General features: G+C 43.1%; 1 protein-coding gene across 2 annotated transcripts in view; it reads right to left on the bottom strand.

Annotated features, from left to right (window-relative positions):
* Positions 1–576: 576 nt before the first annotated feature.
* Positions 577–19,099, bottom strand: part of mcu (mitochondrial calcium uniporter) — a 127,313-nt gene continuing 108,790 nt past the window's right edge. For both annotated transcript variants that reach the window (XM_080448654.1, XM_080448655.1), the window contains exons 3-9: positions 17,672–17,735; positions 7,978–8,148; positions 6,048–6,152; positions 4,770–4,930; positions 2,961–3,164; positions 1,385–1,501; positions 577–706 (exon numbers count right to left, since the gene is read on the bottom strand). In XM_080448654.1, the coding sequence (XP_080304780.1) occupies positions 626–706; positions 1,385–1,501; positions 2,961–3,164; positions 4,770–4,930; positions 6,048–6,152; positions 7,978–8,148; positions 17,672–17,735 (903 nt within the window). In that variant the 3' untranslated portion in view covers positions 577–625. The remainder of the gene's footprint in view (positions 707–1,384; positions 1,502–2,960; positions 3,165–4,769; positions 4,931–6,047; positions 6,153–7,977; positions 8,149–17,671; positions 17,736–19,099) is intronic.

The following is a 19,099-nucleotide window of genomic DNA, read 5'->3' as shown; positions in this document are numbered from 1 at the left end:
TACACACACACACACACACACACACACACACACACACACACACACACACACTGCATGTCCTCTCAGGTGGAGTGCCTCCTGGCTCGATACGTCCTGTCCCCCCACCCCCACCCCCCCCTGCCGCCCGGGGGTCCTGCGGGGCCGTCCCTCTGGAGTCTTGAGGCATAAATCCCATATTAATGCCCAGGTTCAATTCATTCCACCATCTTCTTTAGCGATCATCATCATCATCTCCTACTCTCGGGACGTTGATAAAAAGGGGTTCAGTGTTGCTCTTGGGGCCTTTTTTTCCCACCATCCTCCTCCTCCTTTTCGTTGGGGGGGGGGGGGGTTTTGCTTGCAATTATATTCAGGTAAAAGTAAAAATTAAAATAAAAAAGGAGAGAAAAAAAGAACAGAAAACCAACTCCCACGGTCAAGAGAGTGATGGGGCCTGTTGGGAGGATGTGGGAAAGGGAGGGAGGAAAGGGGAGGAAAGGTGTGGACGGAGGGGGGGGGGGGGGGTATAGTTAGGGGCTGGAAGGGTTAAGGGGTGAGGTGGGATATAGGAGCTCAGAGAGGAGAGGGGTGGGACAGGTTGGTTGGTGGTTGGTGGTGGTTGTTGGGGGGGTTTTCAGTCTTTCCATCAATCTTTACTGGAGGTGAGCTGCTGAACTGGGAGCTGGAGCTGGAGGGGGTCCCGAAGACGCCTGAGATCCAACTCCACCTGTACGGGACAGGAGGGGAGACAGAGAAAAGTTATGCTTCGTTCATTTTATTATGCGCTGCACTACGGTGTTGTAGCTTATCTGCTAGTCTAGTGGATCAGAGATCTCTGCCTACTGATAATAATAATGGATTTCCTTTATAATGCACTTTACATATGTGAAAATCTCAAAGTGCTACAATAGGCAATTGCATAAAAAAAGAATCATCACACCATTAAAAAACTAAAATCTAAGAAACTGAAACAGTGTAGCTAAAAGAATACTTTGTTAAAAATATAGGTATTTTGTCCTCTCTTAAAAGGATCCCTGGCTAATAAGCCAAATATGCCTAATACATTATAATTAATAATAATAATTGCCCTCTATAACTAAAATAAAAATAAAGAAATACCTTAAATATTTGTTTTTAGAAACAGTTCATCTTTTACTTAAGAGGGGCAATGCCCGTCTTACTTAGAGTATTTCTACATTGCAGTATTGATATAATGCTAGTAAATGCGAGTACTTTGACCACCTCTGTCAAGAGGTATAGGGAGGTGAAGGACAGATACAGTTTACAGACAGTCAAGGAGCAGGGTTTAGGGCTGTTGGGGGAGTGAATGGTGTCACACCAGCTGCTGGTGGCATCACCACACGCTCTATTTCAGTCACAACACACAGCTCCCCAGGGACTGTACCTCTGCGATGTCATCCTTCAGTTTGTTGTACTTCTCAATGTCAAAGCTTGTCCTCTTCACCGACTTGTGGAGGGTCAGCAGATACTGTCTGTCCCTGGCATCAGGATAGAGGTATTCCTATGGGTGAAACACACACACACACACACACACACACACACACACACACACACACACACACACACACACACACACACACACACACACACACACACACACACACACACACACACACACACACACACACACACACACACACACACACACACACACACACACACACACACACACACACGTTTGAGAACCACTGCTCTATAGACTAGTGTTGATTTTGACAGCAAAAAAAGTTTTAGTCATAGTCTTTTGAATCAAATTCCATTTAGTTTTAGTCATATTTTTGTCATCTGAAATGTTTTGCTGTTAGTCTAGTTTTAGTCGACTAAATATCATAAGATTATAGTAGACTAAATCTACAGTTGATTTAGTTGACTAAAATGTATTGTGGCGGTGCCTTGATGGCGTCGTAATGGCTGATTTTACACTTGGTTGCATGCTGAAAATAGCCGATCTACAAGCTCACAACGCGTTGCGACGCGTTGTGAGCTTGTAGATCTGCTATTTTCAGAGCGCAATAAACGAGTGCAACCAAACATAAAATGACTTGTCTTTTAGTTCTACTGGATCTCTTCTCCACTCGTCCCTCCCTAAGATTTTAGTCTAGTTTCATTTGTTGACGAAATTGTGAATATATTTAGCCTTAGTTTTAGTCATCATAGCCTAGTTTTTATTTAGTTTTCATTTCGTTTTCATCAGTGAAAAAAGGTAGTCGACGAACATTTTTCGTCATACTGTAGTTTTAGCCGACGACATCAACACTGCTATCCACCTGTTTCCGCGGGAATTTACTGGAGCAAAAATCCTGTGTGGGAAACATCCTGCGGGGGGACCGGAAGTAGGAAATAGCGGCTCAGTATGTTTACATTTGCCAGCAGAACGTAGCTGTACTAACGGGCCTTTTGCATGTAGTTGAAGCGCAAGGGGGCGGGGGGGGAGAGAGTCAGCGCGAGCGCACTGAAGTCAAGGCACAGACTACAGACTACTGTGTTGTTGACGGACAACGGATGCACGCTTATGAGAAACAACACAAATAAAACCTGGCAAAACAGTTGCGTGCATTAGCGCAAGATGAGGATAAATGAAACATTCAGTCTAAATGTCCAGCAACTACTACCAATACACAGCCTAATACAAATATAATTTATGAAAAGGCTACTATAGGCTACAGTGAAGTCGGACTGAATGACTGAAACGTTTTTTCTGCGAACGAGCTACGTTCTGCTGGCAAATGTAAACACACTGAGCCGCTATTTCCTACTTCCGGTCCCCCCGCAGGATGTTTCCCACACAGGATTTTTGCTCCAGTAAATTCCCGCGGAAACAGGTGGATAGACCACAATGGAAACCAATCTTTATGTGTTATCCTTTTTAGCATTTAACCTTTGACTGTACTACCTGTACTGTTAACAAACGTGTTAATAAAGTATTCATCATCAATCAATCAATCACTGGGCCATCTCACCTGGCGTGTGAGCACATAGTACGCGTACATGGCCATGGCCGTGCCGTAGGTGATAAAGTAGGTGACGGGTTCCATGATGTCCCAGGAGTACTCCCACCAGGTGAGCCGGGCCAGGATGCCAAACTGAGTGGCCATGTAGGCCATGCCCCCCCAGATCATCCAGGAGGTACGCCTCGCAGCCTTCCTACTTAAATCATCCTTCACCTGCGCGAGCACGCACACGCACACGCACACGCAACACACACACACACACACACACACACACACACACCAACAAAGCAAACCTTCAAGTCAAGCTATATAAACATTTTTCGTGGTATACTTTCTTTTTGCTTTGTACCCCAATTTAGTCGTTATGCCAATCAATTTCTCCCCTGTGTGTTGTCACTTCTGTTGCAGGGGCGCAGCCATGGGTGGGCCTATACATAGAGAGCTGGCCCATCCAATCGATTTTGCGAAGAAAAACAAATTTGGGGATAAAAGAAAAAAATAATTATAATAATTTTTTGGATAAAAAAAAGAAATCGGTAAAATCAGGCAAAAATATGAATTAAATAACATAACCCAACCCTAAAACCAAAATAAAGTAACAAAAAAACGCCCAAAAACGCCCACAGGTCGGGGACACATGCACGCGCGCGCGTGCCCACCCGCTCCTGCTCACGCCCAGCCTATACTAGCGTTCTGGCTGCGCCACTGTTCTGTTGTATCCTACTGACTCACCTGCCAGTGAGGAGGTGAGTTACATGGTTTTGTAAATTTTCTTTTCAATGTGGAAATTAAGCAATCATTCCAGAATTCGCGAAAAGTCAGAGAGTTCCTGTGCTTAAAATGATGCAAAGGAGAAAAGTTTCAAATGATGTGGATGGAATATTTAACGGGGCAAAGGGGTTTAAGAAACCTCAGACGTTTCAGTATGCAAACATTAAAACATTAGCTATGCTAAGACGTAACGTGAATTTTAAATTTTCTGCACATGGCAGCATTCACCGATTAGGAGTCCAGACAGCTAGAATTGCTAATGTGCTTTAATGACAGACACAGAGGCCATGGGGGGGTGGTGTTTTGTAGCCTGGGATCCAGACTGCTTCGCTACGTTCGGCAGATTTCTTTTCTCATTCGCTACCAGTGGTGGAAAAAGTACGTACTCAAATGTTTTACTTAAGTAAAAGTATCAAAACTGCAATGTAGTAGTACTCTGTTAGTAAAGTAACAGAGTCCGGAATTAAAAATGTACTTGAGTAAAAGTACAAAAGTATTGGTATCAAAATGTACTTAAAGTACCAAAAGTAAAAGAACTAAAATGTTTGAAAATAGCAGATCTACAAGCTGAGCTTGTAGATCGGCTATTTTCAAACATTTTAGTTTTAAAATAGGGCTAAAAGTGGTTAATGTATGTTTTATAATGTAATAATTTATATCTGCAAAGTAACTAGTAACTAAAGTTTTCAAATAATTGCAGTGGAGTAAAAGTACAACATTTGTCTCTGAGATGTAGTGGAGTAGAAGTAAAAGTATTGACAATTGGGAAATACTCCAGTAAAGTAAAAGTACCTCAAAATTGGAACTTAAGTACAGTACTTGAGTAAATGTACTTAGTTACTTTACACCACTGCTCGCTACACAGTCTGGAAAGCCTTGAGTTACTTCCTGACTTGCCTACGTAATTGAAATAAGAGTCAAATAGGAGTCTGGCCAGACTGATAAGCGAAGTGAGAAAAAAAAATCTGCTGAACGTAGTGAATCAGGCTGGATTCCCAGGCTAGGTGGTGTTTTGGGTGAAGCAGACACAGAGAAAAGGTTCTGGACCTTCTCTAGGGGACGGAGCTGAGTGGTGAGGTCCTCCAGACGAACCACCAGGTCTCGCTCCTTGCCGAGCTGGTGCTCCTCGATGCGCAGCGTGGTGTACAGCTGCTGCACCAACAGCTTCACGTCGTTCAGCCTCTCCGCCTCCTCGTGCGCCAGCAGCTCTGAGGTTCATTACATTACATTACAGTCATTTAGCAGACGCTTTTATCCAAAGCGACTTACAATAAGTGCATTCAACATAGGTAGGGAACGAAAACTACTAATCACCAGAAGTCTTAAGTGCATTATCTGCAAAAACAAGCAACCAAGAGTATACCTAGCGCTAAGGTAAAAGTGCAATATATCAGCTACCTATTTCCTTAAACAGATGAGCATGAGCTAAAACAAATAAGTGAATCGACTAAACAAGATCCAATAAACAATCCAATACTCCAATAAACAATACAGCAATAGAAAACAAGCGTTCGTACAACTAGTTAACAACAAGTAGGTCAGGCAGAGAGGAAGGGTAGTGTTTCCTGAAGAGGTGAGTTTTCAGCCTGCGGCGAAATATGGGCAGTGACTCACACACACACACACACACACACACACACACACCCCCGACACACACACACACACACACACCCGACACACACACACACACACACACACACCCCCGACACACACACCCCCGACACACACACACATTTTATTTGTGTTACAGAAGATGTGCGCCTGTCTCCGTTTAACGCTTAACCACTCAACCCATTAACTCTCTGAGTGCCAAAAACGAGTTATCCCGAGTTTTTTCTGAATGCCCTCAAGAACGAGTTATTTTATTATAATTTTATTTTTTTTGGAAAAGAATGTTCAGAACCCAAGATATCGTGATCCGAAGATTTGCTGCTCCATTCACTTCTTGTTTAACTTATTACTGAAAAAGGCTGTATCTCAGCTCCTGGGCACTTTCTTTTTACTTTAAAAGAATTGCTGGCACAGTATGAACATATTTTTTTATTTCATTGTCACTGAGAGAGTTAAAGGGATAGTTCACGCCTTTTTCTATCGATTAGTCACCCCATGGAGACTTGAATTCATGGATATTTTTTTTGTTTTCTTCGCATTCCTAAGCCATTTGATGACCAGCGGACCGGTAGGCAGCGGTTCCGGTAGGAGACACAATGGAGACTCTTTGTGTCTCCTACCGGAACCGCTGCCGGTCACCTGACAGCGATGTCATACTGTATATCAAGGTTGAATGGGTGAAGTGCTCCTTTAAGCTGTGCAGTGGGCTCTCACCTCTACGCGGTGGTCGCACCAGGTGCGTGGTGTCGTTGATGACGAGCTTGAAGTCATCCAGCAGCAGGATGTCGATCCCTGTGGAGGAGGCAACCCTCGCTCCATCTGGAGAGAGAGAGGAGCCAGAGGACAGGGAGAGAGAGAGAGAAAGAGAGAGACAGAGAGAGAGAGAGAGAGAGAGAGAGAGAGAGAGAGAGAGAGAGAGAGAGGAGGAATTCAGAGAGAAAAAGAAAAAGCAAGAGATTTGGGTACGGGAGAGAGATAAGAGCCAGAGAGAGTAAGTGAGAGAGAGAGAGACAGAGACAGACACAGAGAGAGAGAGAGAGAGAGAGAGAGAGATAGAATACTAATGGTTAGCCATATATTGTGAGCCCGCCGTTATCTCTCATGAAAATCTGACCTATTTCTGTCAGAATCTAAATGAGTCCTGAGGCGAAGCAGATGCAGTCCTAGTCCTATCACACTGAACTGAGGAGGGGATTCTAGCAGCAACACTTTCCTGGACAGAAGAACCTTGGGGTGGAATGAGGATTAGAGCAGGAAACCATTTCATGGTCCGTGTAGCAACAACATCCCACACCGACGCACCAGGACGCTTAACGTGAGCCCACGCCAAAACGCTTGAATCCAGTGAAAAGCGAGCGCCAACACAAGTTACACGCAATTACCCCAGACTAAATGAAGAGGGGTGTGGCATGCACGTGTGTGTGTGTGTGTCGGGATGGGACGATATGAAAATATCGTCCCATATATGAATATATCACGATTGTGGCCAAATTAACTGAGAGTAATGATATTATCGCAATAATAAAATGACACTTTTGTTAACCACTTGCACCCCCCAGTATCCACATTCTGAGGGGAACTCAAGCCAAAAATGCCAGATCTACAAGCACACAACGCGTCGTGTTGCAACGCATTGTGAGCTTGTAGATCTGCTATTTTTGGGGGCACTATCTTGTGCGGATTTAAATCTCTGCGATTATTTTTGTTTTGTTTTATCGTGATAGACCTCTCAGATGACAAGGACTTACAGTATATAGACAGCGTCGGAAGCTGTATGCTCCAGGGAACATGCTGTGTCGCAAATTTAGCATGCGCTCGGTACCGGTGAAGCTTTCACTCATCTTTCTGTACACCTCTGCATACTGCCCACCTGTGCTGTCGCTACAAACAGGGCAGCATCCATCAGACGACTCACAGTGGCTTTATAATGACTGGATGTATGAGGCTGCTGCTGAGAGCTCCATGAAGCTCCAGTGCAAGCCAGATGTTTGTTAGTGTCGGGGGTTCCCACCTGCTCTGCTGTGTTACGCAATCTTATGTATAGATTTATTGTATGTGTGGGGCATCCGAGTCAGTAAATGACAGACATCATTGCTGTCATAACTAACCCTACACGTAGTTCTGTCAGGTTCTCCTCTCGACTGTGGAACCGTTGGCGCACTTTGTCTGTATGTTCAAAAGTGAACATGGTGTAAGTCTTTTTATTGTATTTCTTTAGTTATTTTTTAAATTTTTATTGTGTTGTGTTTTTATTGTGATATGGGTCTCCCTGGGGCGGCAGTGGCTCAGGGGTAGAGTGGCTGGTTGAGCGGCCAGATGGCAACCGTGAGGTTCCCAGTTCGATCCCGGGATCCCCCAGAGTTAGTGTCGACGAGTCCTTGAGCAAGACGCTGAACCCCTAATTGTTCCCGGTGAGCAGGTTGGTTCCTTGCATGGTTTCCTCCGCCATGTGTGTGTGAATGGGTGAATGTAACGCACAATCTATGTAAAGCGCTTTGGATAAAAGCGCTATATAAATGCACCATTTACCATTTATTTACCATTTACCCTCGGGTCTGAAATAAAGAATGAATTGAATTGAAACGATAATAACAATTACCATCCCATCCCTCTAGTGCACTGTGTGCATGTATAGCAAACATACCTGTGGAGTAGATGGCGACCCGGTCGATGCCTCGGTCCTCTGCTTTCAGCTGTTCCAGGAACACTCCCACACAGTCGCTGAGCGGCTTCAGGGTGAACTGGCAACGCTCTCGTCGGGACGGCAAACTGACCGAGATCACCGGCAGCCCGTTCTGGTACACCACCGTCACCTCTGTGTCACATAGAAAACACACAATATTCATTTTCAGACATTTTTCACGTATTTATTAATTTCGAACATACTAAAAATATAAATGAGAAAAAGACAAAAAGGAAATAAAAGGGGAAAATTTGATACAAAACTGCGTCAAAGTAATTTTAACATCATCCTTAAATTATATTCCATGTTCGAAAAAGGAGTAGGAAGAAGTTTTGTGAAAACTTATCAGGTCCTACCCCTTCTTTATCTATCGCAGACATCTCAAACCTTCAGAAAAATATATTGGCTTTCTGCTCCAGTGTTTACACACTCACATTTAAAAAACTAAAACTGCAAACTAAAAAAACAAAGAAAACAAACTAATCAAGCATACAAGACAGTCGAGGATTTTTCAGACGCTGTCCATGGATTTGGACAATAGAGGTTTCATGTCCCCTGTGCTATTATATATTTATAGAAACCTCCTATCTACATATTCTAACTTTTCGTGTTTTTCTTGAATCCTGAAAAGTAACAGTTTTGGACATATGAGGTTTCCACCGGACAGAGACGATATATATCCGTGTGCGTGGAACGTAGACGTTGGTAGAACAAATGATTCAAACTGGAAGAGCAGGTCCCTCTTAATGAGTTTAACATGACTCAAGGCTGCAAACACAACCAGTCTGGCCTTTGTTTGACCTGGACTTAGGGGGGGGGGGGGGGGGGGTTCCAGGCATCGCAATCATTTCAACCACTTTATCCATTTATGTGTTGGCTATTCAAAAAGAGCAGATCTGATCTACAAGCTCACTTCTTGCCGTGGCGCTGCGAGCTTGTACATCTGCTATTTTTGACAAATCTTTAATAATCCTGAATTTCTTTTGAACACAAATCTTCTCTTCTGGGGACGCGTTGTGAGCTTGTAGATCTGCTATTTTCAAATAGCTGAAGTGTATATAGAGCTGAAGTGGTTGATGCATTTTTTGCAACAATATATATATTTTATATATATTATATATATTATAAGTAACTAGTAACTAAAGCTGTCCAGTAATTGTAGTGGAGTAAAAGTACAATATTTGCCTCTGAGATGTAATGGAGTAGAAGTAAAAGTATTGAAATTTGGAAATACTCCAGTAAAGTATAAATACCACAAAATTGTTCTTAAGTACAGTACTTGAGTAAATGTACTTAGTTATTTTACACCACTGCCGATAAGAAGCCAGAGAATCTGCTTCCATCCCTGGAAGCTGAATGATGCAGTGTGGCCCAAGCCCAGCAGGGGGCAGCGCAGCAACAGCAGCACCGGGGGGAAACTCAGTGGTCAAAGCTGACGACTTCCATATCAATAAAAAAAGCCTTCACTCAAACTGGTGAATTATTCATTGCTGCTTGTTTGAACTATACTCTCCTTGGGGTGTCGCCTGGGAGAAGTTTGCTAGGAACAACAAGGAAAGTGTTTAGGCTGTTGCTAAGTCGTTTCTAAATACTTTCCTGTAATCTAAACTGTCTCGCTGCAGTGCACTACCCATATTATTGTCCATGCGAGCTGAAACACTATAAGAATTATTCATGTTACGGTGTTTTTTTTGGTTTAAACGAAAAGTTTATTGTTAAAAGGTTATAAAGCCCTATATTCTGATAGTAATCATTGCTATAGTGCAGGGGTCTTCAACGTTTTCAGGCCAAGGACCCCCTAGCTGAGAGAGAGATGAAGAAGGGACCCCCTACTCTATATTGTATAAAATTGTGTTTCAGATTAAAGTTTTTTTTTTACTTAGTCTGCTCTTTTTTCCCTCTACACCTATAGCCTCTTTGCCAAAAATAGCAGATCTACAAGCTCTCATTAGCTCTCAATCTGCTATTTTCGGCTAATGTTCCCCTCAGAAAAGGAATTCTAGGGTTCAAGTGGTTAATGTAAAAAAAACTAAATCCTATCACACAAAGATTTGGCGGACCCCCTGTAGTAGCTCTGAGGACCCCCTAGGGGTCCCGGACCCCCTGTTGAAGACCCCTGCTATAGTGAGTTTGTTTCATAGCAGTCTCCCCCTCTCCAGCTCTATAATAAACATAAATTTTTCCCTAGGGCCAGGGAAATTGATTATAATAACTTACGCATTACTACCTCAAATGGATCCAATATAGAAAGGGTTGCTGAATACAAGTACCTTGGAATATGGCTTGATGACAAATTCACATTTAAATGCCATAAAGACCATCTTGCCTCTGTAAATTAAGGCAAAAGATTGGCTTTTATTTACAGGAACAGAGCTAGTTTCCCAATGGCATGTAGGAAAAGGGTTATTGAAGCTTTTCTTTCTTTCTGTGTTGGACTATGGAGATGTCATTTATGGGAATGCTGCTCCTTCTGTCCTCAAGCCCTTGGGTACAGTTTATCAATCTGCTCTGCGATTTGTATCTGGTGACCATTATAGGACTCATCACTGCATCCTGTATGATAGAGTGGGGTTGGCCTTCCTTGGCCCGACAGGCGAAACAAACACTGGTACCCGTTTATTTTTAAGGCAATTGATGCGACTTTACCATTGTATATTATTAACCCATTAAAGACCTGGAACGCATATGTGTCACTTTAGATTTTTTTGGCTATTCAAAAATAGCAGATATACAAGCTCATAGCACGGCACCGAGTGCCGCGCTATGAGCTTGTAGATCTGCTATTTTTGAAAAATCTTTTTTTTCAAAAAACTGTTAGGATTTAGAAAAAATTATGTAAGAATCGCCTGAGGTCTTATTGGGTTAAATCTCTGCTGGATGGGAATCCTGTAACATATTTAGGACACATTCCAGTGACTGTTACCTACCTACCTACCAAAAAAATAAAATTGTACTGTGATGTATCTCGACGACACTGCAAATGAGGGCAATCTCAATGTCTTTCGAGAATAAATAAAGGTTTGAATGAATGAAAAAAAGGTGGGTTACCAATTTCCTCCAATCAGAAGAGTTTATCCATGTATCAGCTTCAACTTCAAAGTATTTACATTTTGACTGCTGAATTTGAAGCTGGTAAATGGGTACGCTGTCCTGATATGAAATCCTCCCGACCTGTAAATATTTGTTGTTTACTGAAGGGTTGGAGAGACAGGGAGACCCCGCTCACTAAAGAAAACACTGTAGTAGTCTATAGCATTGCTTACTATGGGAATATAGAGCTATTAAACACTTACTTTAACGAGCATTTAATCAAAGTCCAATACTCCACAAACATACAGTAGTTATACCGCATCTTGCTGCAGTAAACGCACACGCGCACACGCACGCACACGCACAGACAGTCTCACACACACACACACACACACACACACACACACACACACACACACACACACACACACACACACCCCCCCACACACACACACACACACACACACACACACAGTCACACACACACAACAAGATAACTGCCCTTTTGCTCCACACTGGGGCATTGGGAAGATCAATACGGTATCATTTTCCTAATGTTTCCCCAGGACACCGTGGGGTCAAATATGCGGAAAAACTGTAAAAAACTGAACAACACACGATGAAGCCCCGGGTAATAATAATGATGTCCTGGAAACCTGCTTAAAATTCTTACAAGGCCCCGAGGCTCATCATCTGGATGTTATGATACGAGACGATCACAAATAAAAAGCAAACCGCACAAGAATAACAATAACCACATCATTTTACAGCGTTGCAGGGCCAATTATTCTTTTATAGCGGAGCTCTCAAAATCTAATTACCATTGTTGTGTCTGAAGAGTGTCATCTGTGTCCCAGACACCTCCTAGCCAATACACTGGGACAGTTTTTTGGGGGGAGTCTAGGCATGATGGTAGTAATTGCCTTCTGATTCAAGCTGCACTTGTTGGTCTACAGCCAAGCTTTGTCCTGATAATGAGCTCCAACAGCTTATTCCGTGGCTGTGTTTAGTGGTCCCTAATGACAAGAGCGGTGGTCAAACACTAAAGACGGAGTACAGCGGAAAACCCAGACTGGCCTGCTGTGTTGTACCCGAAACCCCTGCATTTTAGGCTTTGTGATCACAAATTTCACAGGGCACATTATGACAAATAACTTAAAGCCAAATAACGCTCTGCCTCCGGCAGTAGCTCAGGAGGTAGAGAGCGGCAGCTTGGGGAACGGAAGGTTCCCAGTTTGAACCTGTTCTCGCCCAGGGTTGGTGTCGAAGTGTCCTTGAGCAAGAGACTGAAGCCCTAATTGCCCCCGATGAGCAGGTTGGTGCCTTGCATGGTTTCCTCCGCCGTCTGTGTGTGAATGGCTGCGGGTACATGGACAGTTTCATTCGGAATGAATACACTTCTATTCGGAATGAATGAATGGATGAATTCATTCAGAATAGAAATGCTCATGTAAACACCTCAATTGGAATAGAATATTCCATTCCAGTCTGACCCGAATGAATTTTCATTCGGGTTAGGAGGGGTGGTATAGACCGTTTGAATCGGGATATACCAATCGGAATTGACCAAACACTTTATTCCGAATGCTCCTCTCTGTTTGGAATACATGCATTCCTTTGCGCATGTCCGTGCTTATAGTGCTGTCAGAATTGTCCAAAAATGACCTATCAAATCTCTAATTCGGCCACGGTCGCTCCTGCGGGATAAAATGAATTCTATTCTATAGCGTCATTTAATAAGCCATGGTTAAGCCCAGACTTGTCCAGGAGAACGGACGCTCCAAGGATTGCTGGCCTAGGCTACACTTATATGGATCTTTTTCTAAACGGGTATTTTAGTCCTCAGTTTTTAAAAAGAATCCCTGGCCACATGACAAAGATTTTTTTTTTTAAATCCCTGTCCACACGTAAACACAGAAACGCATTGATCAGCTGCAAGTTTCAATTTTAAATCAGATTTTAAATTTATTTTATATATGAGGGGCCAAATACGTATACATTTTTAATCACATGTTAAGGCCCAATACTGCAATAGCTGCATTGTTTTAATAGCATACTACATTATTAGGGCGCAGCTGCAGCGAAAACAGATGAGTTTTACTTAATCAATTCATTACATGGGCAGCCGGAACGGTCGTCCCAAAACACTACGCCCCACGCACCTTTTGAGCGGGCCATCCACGGCCGCTCCATGGTCGCTGGATTTTGACCCGGGGCGATTGTTTTTTAGGGCGACAGACCCCGCATTCTCCGTGTGCTCACCGCGCGCTACTCGGCGCAGAAAGAGGGTTTTCGTCACAGTGAATGAGTTACAGCATGTTTCAAAGCTTTTTCATAATAATACAAGAAAAACGTGACACTCGGCATAATGAGTAGCTTATACTTTCTACTTAAGTATATTTTGATGCCAATACTTTTGTACTTTTGCCACAAATGAGCGTGCCTTGTTTCATAGACTGTAGTGTTGCTCTCTCTCTCTCTCCATTTATTATTATAATGACCATGTGCGAATGCGCGATGACGTCATCGTACCTACATGAGAAATGTGACAAATCGTATAGGCTAGCCTACGTTTTACCGTGTCTGGTACCAATACAAAAAAATAAACTGGTCTGAACTTGTAGATCTGCTACTTTTGCATTAAAACGGCGATAACAAAGGAACACAGGCTTGTACCGCATACAACGCTGCCTGGCCAGGAGTCGGTGCGTTGCTTACCGGCCTGTCTACGACCGACAGACCTCCGCCGCGGAGGCACAAGGGGGCTATTCATTGCCTCCTCCCATGCCCACCAGGGGAAGCTCTGCTCCGGGTAGTGGCCCCTGGTCCATGCCCGGGGGCGTAGGCGGGAACCACTTTGCGCATGTCAAAAGTTATATTCCGAATGAATGCTTTGGTCATGTAAACGAGGAATACTTTTATTCAGGTCCCATGTAAACAGGTGAGTGGATCAGATTCCTCTATTCGGAATGAGTTCATTCGGAATGAATTCATTCTGAATGAATACATGATTGTCCATGTACCCGCAGCCAATGTGAAGTACATTGTGAAGCGCTTCGGAATAGTCTGTCCTGGTGAAGGTCTAGCGACCGAAACTTTGAATAAAGAGCAAAATATTTTGCAAGTTCCAGACAGTGTGCGGGTCCTTTTCTTTGATGTCATTATCAGAAATAACCTTCTGAACATAATATGTTCAGAAGGCGATCAAAGAAAATATTATGCACTTTTTGTCCTACGCACCTTTAGAGAAAAGCTTTATATAAATGCAGTCCATTTAACATTTACCAAATATATAAAGAATTGAATGACATATCTAATAATTGTATGCTTTAAAAATATATATATAATAGCAGAATTTGCTGATCTACAAGCTTACAACGCAAAGCTTGTAGATCTGCTATTTCTGTTATTTTGGGAAAATCTAAAAAAAAATTATGAACATTCTTCAACATGGAAACGAATATGACGATTGTCTCAAATAATTGAGATTAGGCGATCATGTAATAATTGTGACAGGCCTGGTATGGACCACTGCAGTGAAGCACAGAATCTCTCCAGCTGGAGCCTCCTCCATGGATTGCAGGAACATGACTGGCACCAGAAACAGCTCTACAAGCCAGGATGCCTCAACCGTGTTCCACAAGAAGATGTCCCCCGTGGTGTAAAGTAACTAAGTACATTTACTCAAGTACAGTACTTTACAATTTTGAGGTATTTTCATTTTACTGGAGTATTTCAAATGTCCAGTACTTTTACTAATACTCCACTACATCTCAGAGGCAAATAGTCTACTTTTACTCCACAAAAATTATTTCACAACTTTGGTTACTAGTTACTTTGTAGATTTTGATTATTATTACAAAACATACTTGTACTTGCACTTCAGCCCTATATACATTTCGGCCATTTGAAAATAGCAGATCTACAAGCTCACAATGCGTCTGCGACGCATTGTGAGCTTGTAGATCTGCTATTTTCAAAAGATGTTTATACATTTGAAACCTTGTGTAATGGGACATTCTACATAATGAGTACTTTCTACTTTTGTTACTTTCAGTACATTTTGATACCAATACTTTTAATCAAGTAAACTTTAAATTCCGGACTTTTACTTGTAACAGAGTATTTCTACATTGCAGTATTGATACTTTTACTTAAGTAAAAGAATGGAGTACTTTTTCCACCACTGATGGACCGGCGACATTCCCTCAAGCGTGCACGCACGCGCACGCACACACACGCACACACGCACGCACGCACACACACACGCACACACAATTCAACACCCATAGCTCCCCCATCACTGAAACTGGCCTCTGTCCACAAAGTCACCTCTCTGGCTCTCATTATCCCGTCCTGTTCTGTCCTGTCATTGTGGATGAGGCCTAACAATACAGAGGACTCTAGCCTTCTGCCAGTCTGTCTGTCTGGACGCGTGGGCCGAGACCAGGCTGGCCCCCGGCCCGGGCTCTAACCTTTCACTGTGGCAAACGCCCCCGCTATTAAAATCCACTTTAAATCAGCACGCTCTGCAGTGCCGCTGCGTTCTCTCAGCACCTCTTTCCCGGCTCGGTTTCGTCTTTCTAAGCCGGATTTGTACTTGGTCGCACGCCAGTGTCGTCGCCGTGCACCGAAAATAGCAACGTACGAGAACAAGAAGTGGAAATGAAACATTAGAATAATGTGTTCTACTTTATTTCTCTCAACTTTATTTCTCAAAACTTTCTCAGCCTGCCTGAGTCATGCTTAATTTATCCCATTATTAAGGCCTGAGGACCCGATTCTAATGTCTAAAAGTTTTCTGAAAAACTCAGTGATGCTCAAACTTTTTCATGTCAAGGACCCCCAAAATGATATGTATTTGGCCGCCGACACCCATCTAAAAAAAATTTGTTCCAGGGACCCCCAGAAGCAAAGATTTGAGTTAAAAATGTTCACTTAAAAATATATATATATTCAAAGATTTGCAAAACGTTTCAAGATTTTTCAAAAATAAAATAGCAGATCTACAAGCTCGCAGCACGGCACGAAGTGACGCGCTGTGAGCTTGAATATCTGCTATTTTTGAATAGCTCAAGTATAAAATAATGGTCAAAGTGGTTCAAATCTAAATCATTAAAATGTTTTTAATGGATTATACTCTGTCGTACTGTGCCTCACACGCCGAAAACATCAGATCTACAAGCTCAGAACGCGTCGTGCTGCAACACGCTGTGAGCTGGCGGCTATTTTCTGTGCGTTGACACCACGATCAACAGATACATCAAGCCCTATTATTCTCTCCCGTCTCTGCCGGCTCTCCCTCCCTGAGAGAGGAACAGATGTGGACGTCAAAATGATCCCAAATTAATGACTGCTATCTGTTAAACACCAAACACCTTCCTGTCTCTGATCAACCAGCTCAGCCGCTCTCTCCGAGCAACAACTCTTCATTAGTCTCGGTAAGTAAGTACACAGACTGTGATTTAAGTCTGACAAAGCGAGAAAAAAAAACAGGCTTTTTCACCTTGGGGCTGACTCAGCTCATATGGCCATAAATAGATGTTACCCTCTCGTATCAATTAAAGAAAAAAACAAACGCACATCCTCTGTCTCTTTGGTGCTGAGCCAAACTGTCAGAAGAGAATCATGAAAACAAAGCGGAGACTCGCAACTCACTTTTTGAAATGCTCCCAAGTTGTTATTGCGATAAACAGCAGATACAACGTTTCGACCCTTTCGGTCTTTTTATATAGTATATAACAAGTTTCCAGCGGCGCATGGGCGTCAGTTCCGGTTGTAGGCTATACATATGCGGTACCTCTCCCGGATACGTCCCCCACCACTACTGTGCATAGGGCCTGTGCCCCGAGTAAATTCACGGAAATAGGTGGATACAAAAAAAAGTGGAAAAATTGGCTATCAGTCCCACCTGGTGATCTGGCACCTTTTACCGCCCCTGATCACCAGGTGGGGCTGATAGCCAATTTTCCCACTTTTTTGTATTTTCCGGTCTCTTGTTTATACTTGAAAAAGACCGAAAAGGGTCGAAACGTCGTTTCTGCTGTTTGTCGCTATTAAAAACTGCATTCAGAAAGTGAGTTGTGAGTCCCTGCTTTGTTTTCAACCGTCTTACATCAAAACAACACTTTGTTGTCAGTAAAAAGTCGCACTGCTCCTCCTGCATGGTGGGCTGTGGATTATGCCTGGGATTACATGGGAGGTAGAGACAACATTTTTGTCAAGGCAAATCCTAATCTGCCATTTGTGAAACAGCGTGAAAGGAGCCCTGCCCCCACACACTGTGTTTCGTAAACAATTTGGCACAATTATGTAAAGTTAGGATGTTTCGGTGGCCATACAAGCCAACCAGTTATTCAAACTTTTTCTATGTCAAGGACCACTCCAAATTATATGTATTTGTCCGCCGACCACCCCATCTCAAAATATGTTACATATATATATATATATATATTGTTCGCTTAAAAAATAAATTTCAGTTTTTTTCCAAAATATAGCAGATCTACAAGCTCATAGCGCAGCACTCGGTGCCGCACTATGAGCTTGTGGATCTGCTATTTTTGAATAGCCAAAGAAATCTAAAATAAAAAAAATGAATGGGTTTAATCCATGAGGAAGACATTACCTTCTAGAGCAGCGGAGGAACACAACAGTCTCTGGCCCTGCCACGAGGGGGCGCCCTTCCAAACCTACAGAGACAGAGAGAGAGAGAAAAGGGAGTTAGTTGAATCATCTTAAAGCTCAAATCTGGCATTTTTTTCTCCGTCAACAATCATGAGACCGTTGTGTGGCGGTACAGGCTTGTTTCAGGCGGAGAGCTCTGATGTAATAATAGCCCCAACATTATTATTTAGGCTTATTTATGCTGCTAAGCAACATTTCAGGGAGACTGACAGATAAAGGTGTCGAGTTACGAAATGGCGGCGCACACACTTCTCGTGCCATACGACTTAATGTCCCATGGGGCAGAGCAGAGCCACACCCAAGGAATGTAGGCCTACACGTGCACACAAAGCTCTGGGACACTGACACTCCCTTTCTAACACACACACACACACACACACACACACACACACACACACACACACACACACACACACACACACACACACACACACACACACACACACACACACACACACACACACACACACACACACACACACACACACACACACACACACACACACACACACACACACACACACACACACACACACACACACACACACACTCACTATGATGACACACTTAGCTTAACCACTTAAAGGAGTAGTTCACCCAACATCGTGTTGAAACACATTGTGAGCTTGTAGATCTGCTATTTTTCAATTACACACCCGATGAAGCATGATTTCTTTGGTTTTTGTCGCATTCTTGAGCCAATAAATGACCGGGTCATGGGTCAATAGGAGACTCAGCAGGAGACAGAGTCTCCCATACCGGACACTTTGCCGGTCATGAAATTATTGGCTTAGGAATGCCAAGGGCACCTAGGCTCATAAGTAGCCTGACAGCGCACCGCTGGTTCGAGTCCCGTTCCCGACAGTCTTTGCTGCATGTCTCTACCCATCTCTCTCCCAGTGTTTCCTGTCCATCTCTACTACAAACTATAAATAAAGGCAGAAAAAGACCAAAACAAATATATTGGAGACGAAAAAAAAAGGAATGCCAAAAGAATCTCCATGAATTCAAGGCTTCCTTTGGGTGTGTAGTTGATAGAAAATAAGTATTTTTTGGGGTGAACTACTCCTTTAAGCCCTACATACTTGGTCGTGCGACAAATAGTAAAAAATAGTAGATCTACAAGCTTGATCTTGTAGATCCACTATTTTTGATCAACGGCAGTGTAGGTTCAGATTCAGAAGGCATCCTGGTGAGAAGGAAACCTCAAACACACTGTGCTGATGTCAGACACTGAGGAGAGAGAGAGAGAGAGAGAGATCTGGGAAAGCCCTCTTCCTCTCCTCTACCAGCGCTGCATTCCTTCAGGCCGATGCGTTAGTGAGGGCGTGTCCTCCTGTCTGTCCACATGGCACATTCACATGTTTTG

The sequence above is a fragment of the Gymnoscopelus braueri genome (assembly GCF_963280865.1).
Source record: "Gymnoscopelus braueri genome assembly, chromosome: 14".
In the NCBI taxonomy this organism is placed as follows: domain Eukaryota; kingdom Metazoa; phylum Chordata; class Actinopteri; order Myctophiformes; family Myctophidae; genus Gymnoscopelus; species Gymnoscopelus braueri.
Note: the sequence above shows the minus strand (reverse complement) of the source record. Positions and strands in the feature narration are given on the sequence as shown.